Source organism: Bos indicus, chromosome 13 (assembly GCF_029378745.1).
Source record: "Bos indicus isolate NIAB-ARS_2022 breed Sahiwal x Tharparkar chromosome 13, NIAB-ARS_B.indTharparkar_mat_pri_1.0, whole genome shotgun sequence".
Classification (NCBI taxonomy): domain Eukaryota; kingdom Metazoa; phylum Chordata; class Mammalia; order Artiodactyla; family Bovidae; genus Bos; species Bos indicus.
The window spans coordinates 43059586-43070922 of NC_091772.1; the positions used below are offsets into that span (position 1 = coordinate 43059586).

At 41.6% G+C, this 11337-nt stretch overlaps 1 protein-coding gene across 6 annotated transcripts in view; it reads right to left on the minus strand.

Annotated features, from left to right (window-relative positions):
- TASOR2 (transcription activation suppressor family member 2) overlaps positions 1-3370 on the minus strand; it is a 65948-nt gene extending 62578 nt beyond the window's left edge. For 3 of the 6 annotated variants that reach the window (XM_019973288.2, XM_019973283.2, XM_070801092.1), the window contains exons 1-2: positions 2846-3370; positions 741-866 (exon numbers count right to left, since the gene is read on the minus strand). Coding sequence is in view for 1 of the 6 variants with exons in the window: in XM_019973286.2 (XP_019828845.1) it covers positions 2846-2906 (61 nt within the window). In the remaining 5 variants the exon portion in view is untranslated. The remainder of the gene's footprint in view (positions 1-740; positions 867-2845) is intronic. The other 3 variants (XM_019973286.2, XM_019973284.2, XM_019973287.2) reach the window with 2 other exon arrangements.
- Between the last annotated feature and the right edge of the window lie 7967 nt (positions 3371-11337).

Sequence of the window (11337 nt, forward strand, 5' to 3'; positions counted from 1 at the left end):
CAGTGAGGCCGGATTTTCTGCATCTACTTCAACCAAAACAATATATTGCAAGAGATTGAATGTAGAAGCAAACATGAGATTCTGGTCATGAAAGATATTTGGGAAAACTGTAAAACAATGCCACTCTTGCCACTAACTTATTTTGGAAAAATTATTTTTCATTAAAAATGTTGTCTAAGATTTACTATTATTATTATTACTATTTTTTAGAGCTATCAATATACCATATGCTTATTGGCATAAGCAAATGTACCAATGTCTATATTTAAAATTGGTTAGTTTTAATATCTAATATGATTTAATCCACATAAGCAAAAGATCTCTGAGGTATTCAATACTTTCAATACTTGTAAAGGAGTTCTAAAGTTTCTGAACTGAACTATAGGTATATACACTTCAGGGATGAATCTCAGAAACATAATGCTTAACAAAAGAATATGCAATATGATTCTACTTAAAGTTCAAAAACATGTGAAAGTAAACAATATGTTGGGAAAAAATACATACACAGTTGCTAAAACTGTAAAGAAATGCAAGGGAATAATTAACACCAAATTCAGGATGACCATGGTCATGGGGGCAGAGAATCCTGTTTCTGGGGAAAGGCACACATCAAAAGCTTCCAAGTACTTGTGATGTTCTATCAAGCAGAATATACAGATACACTTTTCTTTTTAACAGTACATAAAAATGCATATTTAATTACAAAAAAATTTAATAGAAGAAATGAGGAGACATACCTATTATCCTAGAAGGAAAAACTCAAAAGAATGTCTCTTCTCAAATTTATCTACAAATTCAATGCAATCACAAACAATATCACAACCAGATTTTCTAGAACTTGAAAAGATGGTTCTAAATTTCATCTGGAAGAAAAATGCAAAAGAAGAGCCCAAAGCTTTTCTTCAAAAGGAAGTACCAAAATATATCTTAAAGCTACAGTAATTAAAACACTGCAGTAACAGATAAACGGGTCAAATAAGAAAGTCAGAACTTAAAACAGCAAAGGATGTTTGTTGCCCCAAAATATTTAATATTCTTATTACCTAAGGAAGATAAACACTTAAATGAGATGTTATTTTCAAGTATTAGAAAGTTAGTAAAATATTACCATCTGGCTAGTGGGGAGATAAAACACATCTTTTGAGAGAGTGAATATAAAAGGGTACAATCATTTGAGGGCAATTTAATAGCATTATTATCTATCATCCTCAGAAGGAATCAATTCTATGATTCATAAAAATACTTTGATGAGCACATGAAGCAGTGCTTATAACTGCAGCATTTAAGTTATAGGGAAAGCTTGAAAATAAATGTGCATCAATAGAGGAATGAAAGACTTACTGGATAAATAGATACCGTATCTATCGAATGATAAATAGATATACCACATTGCATTTGTTTAACAAACCCTACGTCTCAGGCAAACTTTTAGACACTTTGTAGATTTTAAATCGTTTAAGCAACTACTTCTGGGTTACAAGAGATGCCCCTGATATAGTTCTTAAAACACAAAATTTCAAATACTATTCTTTATCTTCCTCAAAACAGTTGTGAACAAACACAGCTTTCTCCAAACTGGGTTAGTTATTTACTGATGTACTGAACATATATATAGAGCTATCTGGTTCTATTATAGAAAGCATCTTTTTCAACAAAAAAGTATTCTTATACTGTTAAGGAATAGTAGCTTTGTTATGAACCTCCTGAGTAGGCTTACTACCAATCTCAAAGCCCATAATATTAAACATCCTATTTACACCCCTATCCCTTTCTAAAGTGAAGGGGAACACCACGGGCCTTTGGATCACCAACGTTACTGCAACTAACACCATATGCTAGAGCAACCCTTAAATCTAGAATATATTCTGAAAAACCTTAAACGTTCTCCCTTTGAAGGACAAAAAGGGTAAGAGAGGTGCGTTTAAATTTTTAGATTTCAAATAGACAAGTGGTGATTAAGTGAAATGAGGCTTTTCGAAGGATCTTCCCCACAACCCACTCCAGGATTCTTGCCTGGAGAATCCATGGACAGGGGAGCCTGGCGGGCTACAGTCCACGGGGTCGCACAAAGTCGGACACGACTGAAGCGACTTGGCACGGCATGCCACGTCCCCCACAAATACTGCTTGGTGCCACCTTCAAACTGCTGGGTTGCATGGACCAACCTACGGTGACGCGATACTTCAGTTTTCAGCCAAAGGGGCCTCCCTGGAGAAAGACCTCTTCCTTCTTTTACGTCTACCTTAAAAAGAAGAGGTCACACAGGGCCACCAACGGTCCACAGAAAGGAAGCAGGGGAGCGGACTTCACCAGGGTTCCTGAGGAAAGTGCTTCCCAGCCAGTCCCGGCCAGAAGATCAACGCCTCCACTCAGGGCTCTCACGGCGTCCGTGAGGATGCCGCGGTCCTCTGACAGGCAACTCCGAGGAGGCGCCGAAGCCGCCAGAGACAACGCCTCCTAGAGGGGCGGGAGGAAGTCTGAAGCGCCACACTCCAGGAGGACGCCGAGCGCCTGGAGACAGGTGGAGACCCGAGTGTCGGCGGCCGGGAGTCCGCGCAGAGGCAGCCCAACAAAAGCGACTCTGAAACCACCGCCCGGCGCCCCGCTCACCCGGAGGAACGCCAACAAGGCAAGAAGGCGTGTGTCAACCCAGCAGCCGCGAGAAGCATGCAAAGTGGACAGCAGTTTAATTTTCCAAAAGAACAAAACAGAACGCGACAACGGCGAGCTCTCTTACTGCATATACCTCCACGACCCGAGCGGCCACGCCACGCAACTCAGCCCCGAAGGACCCGCACCTGCCGCGTCCCCCTGGGCGGGCGTCCACGACGGGCGGCCTCACCTGTTCTCTGCGCCGCCGCCGCCCTGGCAGATCTGACCTCAGAGTTCAGTTTCCTCCTCATGCTGAGATGCTGTCCGCGCCTCCACGCGCGCTGCCTCCTCTCCCGGCCACGAGTGGCAGATCTCGTCGGACCCTGAGACCGAGCGGGGCTCAGGCCGCCTCCCGGGCTGGGGAGCCGTCCGCCGCCCCTGGCTCGGACTCCCCTCCTCCCGGTTTCCACGCGGCCCGCGTCAGCAAAGGCTCGTCAGCTGCGCGCGGGACCCTCCACGTCGCAGCCCGTCCCGCTTCTCCGCCCCTGTCAGGAGCGCCGCCCGGGCGTCGCGGGTCGGCCGCGACGCGCCGGCGGGAGGGACGCGGACTGGGCGTTCCAGGTTTGGAGCCTGCAGGCTCCTCGGCGCTGGTCAGCCAAGAGTCGTCCCTGTCCCCAGAGGGTCAAAAGAAGGCACGGACTCCGAGGCGCCCCACTCCCTGAGGGAACATGTCGACTTTCCCAGTGACGGACGCTGGAACCCGGAAGTAAAACCCCACGCCCACAGGAAGAGGTGATGTGGGGGGACAGAAAGTGAAAACTGAACTGTGGCTGCCCCCTAGGGGGGGCAGGAGCCAATCGCTGAGGAGAAGCCGACGCGCAGGCGCAGATTGCGGCCGGCGTCCACGCGGCGCTCGCCACTCTCCTCTGAGCAGGCGCGAGGCCTCAGCACGGCCCGGGATTGGATGACGGATTCTGGCGGGTGCAGCGGCGTGGCGAGGCATCTTGCGAGGTGGGCGCGTCACCGGAAGCGGAAGGCGCGTAAGGGGAGCCGCGGAATTCTTGTGTCGATGGCCCTGCACGCGTTGTGGGGTGTTTGTTCGCCTCAAGGTTGGGAGTCTTTACCTCCTTTAATCTCCCGCTGCAGCTGCCGCACCGACTGTTGTTTTGTCTTACCCTGAATTGACGTTTACGAAATCACACCTTTGTTGCAGTTTAAAAAACGTTGCTCCGTGGAATAGTTCTTTATGTGCTAGTTCTCAGGGAAAGAACCTCTGAAAGTTTATAAATCAATGCAGAGTTAAGGGGCAACAAATAGCGTTCTTCTACCAATGAGACATACTAAGTGCTGCACACACTTAACCGTGAACCAGGCACTGGACCTCGTGGTGGGAATGGAATGACTCACTCATTCAATAGCACCTTTTAAATTGTTCACTGTGGCCGGCTGCTAAATTAGGCGCTAAGATTACAGTTGTCATCTAGGTAAGTAAGCTAGGCAAGGACCTTGCACATTGTGGTGCTTATTCTAGAGGTGAATGACAAACAGTAACAAGTAAACCACTTCCATCCCAAGAACAGAATTTCGTTTACTAATACTGCTGTGAAAACAAGCCAGAAATACTGAGGGTAGGGTTGGAGGCTGGAGGCTGGGGCAGAAGAGGGAGAGCTTCAACATTTCACTGTATAAGGGACATTTGGGGTCAAACCTCAATAATGAAAACAGACCAAATCAATTTTTGGAAGATGTGGAGGAAGAACTTTCTAAGCAGAATACAAAGCAAGTACAAAAACCCTAAAAGTGAAATTATGTTCAAGAACTGAGGAAAGTTGGCTGTAGAAGCAATCAAATATAACTGATATTTTCAAAGTATACAAAATCAGTATGTACAATTCACTGGTTTATCACAAAGCAAATGTTCATGAAACCACCACTCTGGTCAAGAAATAGAACACTGCCAAAACCCCAGGAGCTCCCTCTTGTGATATCTCTGATCAATACCCACTCCCTTTACCTACCAGCAAACCTAACAAGCAATCTAATTTCCATGGTAATCTCTTCTTTCCCTTGTTAGTAGATTCACTGCGTAAATATGCAACCCCTAAACTTTATCATTTAGTTTTGCTTGTGGTTTGAATTTTATATAAATTGAATGGTTTAGTGCCTGGTTTCTTTGGAGTAATATGGTAGAACTTACGTTTTTGTGTACACAATTTTTCGTTTTCATTGCTATATACGTAGGTCTGGATGTAGTACATTTTCTTTGATATGTAGATACATGTTTTCATTGTTTCCATTTCTTGGCTATTACAAATAGTACTGCTTGAACTTTCTTATTCATGTCTCTTTGTACACATGGGCCTCGTTTATCCTAGGTATATAACATGCTGGAGATGCTGGACATGATAATTTGGATTTTTGCTTCAGCAGATACTTGCCCCTTCCCTCTTCTACTGTTGGTAAGGTTTACTTTTCTACCCATTTATATTGTTCTTGGTCATATGGATTCATTTGATTGATAGGATATCAGCAGACATGACATATGCAGGAGTCTTAAGTGTGCTTGCATAGTTTGATTTGGCTCCTGAGTGTAGGTGATGCACACGAGGAGATTGAAGTCTCTTGCTGCTGTTACCCCTTCATTCTGGGCACTCAGAACAAGCACTTATGGAGCAGATGTGAATTCAACCTGTAGGCCAAACCCATCTTAATTATCATAACCATAGACATCCCACATGCTTTTGAACTGTGGTGTTGGAGAAGACTCTTTAGAGTCCCTTGGACTGCAAGGAGATCAAACCAGTCCATCCGAAAGGAAATCAATCCTGAATATTCATTGGAAAGACTGATGCTAAAGCTGAAACTGCAAAACTTTGACCTCCTGACGCGAAGAACTGACTCATCGGAAGAGACCCTGATGCTGGGAAAGACTGAAGGCAGGAGGAGAAGGGGGTAACAGAGGATGAGATGGTTGGATGGCATCACTGACTGGATGGATGTGAGTTTGAACAAGCTCTGGGAGTTGGTGATAGACAGGGAGGTGCTGCAGTCCATGGAGTCACAAAGAGTTGGACACAACTGAGTGACTGAACTGAACTAGACAGCCCAAGCTTTCCAGGTAGCACAGTAGTAAAGAATCTGCCTGCCAGTGCAGGAGATGCAGGAGATATGGGTTCAATCCCTGGGTTGGTGAGGAAGGTACCCTGGAGGAGAAAATGGCAACCCACTCCAGTATTCTTGCCTGGGAAATCCCATGGACAGAGGAGCCTTGTGGACTACAGTCCATGGGGTCACGAAGAGTTGGACACAGCTGAGCACACACACAAAAGACATCAAAGATTGGTGAGTATGAGAATTAATGCTGTTGTCCTAAGTCACTGAGTTTGGGGTAGTCTGTTATATAGTGTTACTGTGGCAATAAAGAAGGCTTATGGTCAACTTTAATCAAGTCAAACTTTTGGCAAATTGGTTTTACAAAGTTACATTTCCACAAGAAATGTATGAGAATTCTAGTTTCTCTACATCTTGGCCAATATTTTTAACTTTAGCTACTCTGAAGGGTATGATATTGTTTGAATTTGCATTGCCTCCCACTTTGTTCTTTTTCCAATATTTGAATATTTTGTCTATTTTAAGTTATTTGAATTTCTGTATAAATTTTATAATCAGCTTATTTCCTACCTCAAAATAAAACAAACAGCCCTCCAAAAAACCCCACAGCTGCTAAGATCTCGTCTGGGATTGTGTTTAGTATATAGATAAGTTTGGAGAGAATTAACATCTTAATATTGCATCTTTGAATCCATGAACATGATATCTCTTATTTATTTAGGTCTTTCAGTTTTCTCTAAGCAACATCTATATTTTTCAGCATACTTGTCTTGTGCACATTTTCTTATATTTATCTCTTTATAGTTTTATGGTATTTAAAAATTTTAATTCACAGTGGCTATGTGCTAGTATATAGAAATACAGTTGATTTTCCCATAGTAACTTTATATCCTGAAACTTGCTGAACTCACTTATTAGAGCTAATAGCTATTTGTGTGTGTATGTATGATAAAATAAATAAAATAAAAATACTTTTCTTTGTTCCCAATCTGTATTTTTTCCCTATTGCATTGTTTAAGTCCTCAAATGCAATAAAGATACAAGGTGAAAGCAAACATCATTGAGATGTTTGGGGGAGATGCTAGGGGGAGAAGCATTCAATATTTCACAAAGGTAAGTATAATGTTAATTTTGGTGTTTTATGTCCTTTTTTAGGTTGAGGATTTTCCCTTTTGTTCCTAGTTTTTGAGAACTTTTATCATAAATGAATGTTGAATGTTATCTGCATCTATTGAGAGGACTGTGTAGTAAAAATATCTACTAATATGATAAATTACATTAATTTATTTTCAAACATTAAGCTAACCTTGAACTCCTGGGAGGAACAAAGTTTACTTAGGATGCATTATTTTTTCTCTATTTCATTGGGCATGAATTGCTGTATTTTGTTAAGAATTTTGGTATGTATGTTCCTGAGAGATACTTGTCCACAGTTTACTTTTCTTGTAATATCTTAGTTTTGGTATCAGGGTTAACTCTAGCCTCACAGAATGAGTTGGTTAAGTATTCCCTCATCTTTTAATTTCCAAAATACTCTGATTAAAATTGGTAGTAGCAGGAGAGGAGAGAAAAAATGGAGAAGAAAAATATTTCAAAAAATAATTAAAAAAAACACTCATCAAATTGGTTGAAAAATAATAATATCCACATCTAGGAAGCTCAGTGAACTCCATGTGATACAAATTCAGAGTCACAAATAGACACATCAGAGGGAAAAAATGCTCAAAGACAAAAGACAAAATCTTGAAAGCAGCAACAGCAAAATAACATCACTTACAAGAGAACCCTGGTAAGATTAACAGATGACTTCTCAGCAGAAACAGTGGAATCTAAGAGACAGTGAGATGACATATTCAAAGTACTCAGAGGAGAGAAAAACTGCCAACCAAGGGTCCTATATCTAGCAAATCTATCTTTCAAAATTGAAAGTGAATACAAGACTGTCCCAAATAAACAAAAACTGAAAGAAATTTTGCTAGCAGATTTGCTTTACAAGAGAGTCTTCAGATTGAAACTAAGTGACCACAGGTGGTAATCTGAATCCACATGAAAAAGCAAAGAACACTGGTAAAATTAATTACATAAAGATAAAAAAAAAACATATAAATGCTTATTGCTTATTTTTCTCCTTTATTCTCATGAAAGAAAAGTGAAAAAGTGAAAGCGAAGTCGATCAGTCGTGTCTGACTCTCTGTGACCCCATGGACTGTAGCCTGTCAGGCTCCTCCGTCTATGGGATTTTCCAGGCAAGAGTGCTGGAGTGGATTGCCATTTCCTTCTCCAGGGGATCTTCCCGACCCAGGAATCGAACCCTGGTCTCCCACATTGCAGGCAGATGCTTTACCGTCTGAGCCACCTAGAGGCAGTTTTTAAAAAACATGGAATAATACTTAGATAATGTGATATTGGGCTTATTGGGGGTTTAACATGTAGACATGAAATATATGTATATTACATTTGCTAATGAAAGTACAAAGGAGGTAAGTGGGGGCAAAACTCCATTTGGCTAAGGAAATGACAGCAGATGGTAAAGTAGTAATTATAAGAATGTATTGTTGAATTTGTAACATAAGTAGAATATGTATGACAATAACACTGCAAAAAGAAAGAAAAGGATTAGAGCTTAATAGGTATAACATTTTTATATGTCACTGAATTGAGCTAGTATAAATCAGAAGCTTATTCTGATAAAATATATATGGTAAACCCTAGAGCAACACTAAATAACAAAATTAAAGAAATGAAAATGCTACAATATAAAATATTCATTTAATGCAAATTAAAGCCATAAAGGAGGAACAGAGAACTAAATCAGACATGAAACATATAGAAAAAAAATAAAATGGCAGACATAAATCCAACTATATCAGGTCAGTTCAGCCGCTCAGTCGTGTCCCATTCTTTGCGACCCCATGGACTGCAGCACACCAGGCCTCCCTGTCCAACACCAACTCCTGGAGTTTACTCAGACTCATGTCCATTGAGTCAGTGATGATATCCAACCATCTCATCCTCTGTCATCGCCTTCTCCTCCTGCCTTCAGTGTTTCCCAGTATCAGGGTCTTTTCCAATGAGTCAGTTTTTCGCGTCATGGGGCCAAAGTATTATTATTCAGCATCAGTCCTTCCAATGAATATTCAAGACTGGTTTCCTTTGAATGGATCTCTCTGCAGTCCAAGGGACTCTAAAGAGTCTCCTCCAACACCACAGTTCAAAAGCATCAAGTCTTTGGTGCTCAGCTTTCTTTATAGTCCAACTCTCACATCCATACATGACTACTGAAAAAACCATAGCTTTGACTAGATGGACCTTTGTTGGCAAAGTAATGTCTCTGCTTTTTAATATGCTGTCTAGGTTGGTCATAACTTTTCTTCCAAGGAGCAAGCGTCTTTTAATTTCATGGTTGCAGGCACCATCTGCATCTGATTTTGGAGCCTCCCAAAAGTAACATCTGCCACTGTTTCCACTGTTTGCCCATCTATTTGCCATGAAGTGATGGGACCAGACAACCTAGACAGCGTATTAAAAATCAGAGATGTTACTTTGTCAACAAAGGTCCGTCTAGTCAAGGCTATGGTTTTTCCAGTGGTCATGTATGGATGTGAGAGTTGGACTGTGAAGAAAGCTGAGCTCTGAAGAATTGATGCTTTTGAACTGTGGTATTGGAGAAGACTCTTGAGAGTCCCTTGGACTGCAAGGAGATCCAACCAGTCCATCCTAAAGGAGATCAGTCCTGGGTGTTCATTGGAAGGACTGATGTTGAAACTGAAACTCCAATATTTTGGCCACCTAATTCGAAGAGCTGACTCATTTGAAAAGACCCTGATGCTGGGAAAGATTGAAGGCAGGAGGAGAAGGGGATGACAGAGGATGAAATGGTTGGATGGCATCACCTACTGAACTGATGGGACCAGATGCCATAGTCTTAGTTTTCTGAATGTTGAGCTTTAAACCAACTTTTTCATTCTCCTCTTTCACTTTCATCAAGAGGCTCTTTAGTTCTTTGCTTTCTGCCATAAGGGTGGTGGTATCTGCATATCTGAGGTTATTGATATTTCTCCTGGCAATCTTGATTCCAGATTGTGCTTCATCCAGCCCAGTGTTTCTCATGATGTACTCTGCATTTAAGTTAAATAAGCAGGGTGACAATATACAGCCTTGACGTACTCCTTTTCCTATTTGGAACCAGTCTGTTGTTCCATGTCCAGTTCTAACTGTTGCTTCCTGACTTGCATACAGATTTCTCAAGAGGCAGGTCAGGTGGTTGGTATTCCCATCTCTTTCAGAATTTTCCAGTTTATTGTGATCCACACAGTCAAAGGCTTTGGAGTAGTCAATAAAGCAGGAGTAGATGTTTTTCTGGAACTCTCTTGCTTTTTTGATGATCCAACAGACGTTGGCAGTTTGATCCCTGGTTCCTCTGCCTTTCCTAAAACCAGCTTGAACATCTGGAAGTTCACGGTTCACGTACTGTTGAAGCCTGGCTTGGAGAATTTTGAGCATTACTTTGCTAGTGTGTGAGATGAGTGCAATTGTGCTGTAGTTTGAGCATTCTTTGGCATTGCCTTTCTTTGGGATTGGAATGAAAACTGACCTTTTCCAGTCCTGTGGCCACTGCTGAGTTTTCAAGACCATCGTCAAGAAAGAGAAGTGCAAAAAGGCAAAATGGTTGTCTGAGGAAGCCTTACAAAATCCAACTATGTAAATGTAGTTAAATGTGAATGGATTAAACAAACCAAAATGGAGATGAGCAGAAAAATCAATAGAATTGATTAAAAGATGATATAATGGGATTTCCCTTATGGTCCAGTGGCTAAGACTCCCGGCTCCCAGTGCAGGGGGCCCAGGTTCCATCCTTGGTCAGGGAACTAGATCCCACATGCCTCAACTGAAAAAAGAAAATCCCGCATACCACAACTGAGGATTGCAAATGCCTCAAGGAAGATAGAAGATCGCAAGTGTTGCAGCTATAACCTGGCACAGCCAAATATATTTTTAAAAGATGATAAAACTATAATCTGCAGGAGACACACTTTAGATTCAAACATATAAATATATTTAAAAGTATAGAAATATATTCACCCATAAGAAAACTGAAATGGCTATACTATTGCTTTGGCCAAAAAGGTCATTTGGCTTTTTCCTTAACATCTTATGGAAATAGGCTTGAAATATCACTCCCAGACCTGGGACAAGGAATTTCCCTGATTTTGGAATTTGGATAGATGGGCATCAAACCTTTGTGGATACAGCTCCAGTGGTCCAGACTGGAGGTAAAGACTCAGTCTCAGGGGAGACCTCTCTCAGGTGTCCCAGCTGTGTGCTAGTCCTTATGTATTTCCAGGCAGGATCATTCCTGATATGTTTACTTTTCAGCTCAAACTAATTTCTGCATTTAGGCTCAGTGCAGATCTCAGTGATGTGACTGCAACAAACGTTGGCAAGGTTAAACCTCAACTTGGTAAACTTGTTTGCAAAAAAACAAAACAGTTCAATTACTCAATTGCCTACTTGGAATCTGTAAACAGGTCCTTCATTTCTGTTAGGAGATTTCAAAAAGCATGGTGTCTGTGTGATGTGAACAATTTGGAATATATGATTTCTGGAAAGATGAAAGAAGCAGGAGCATGC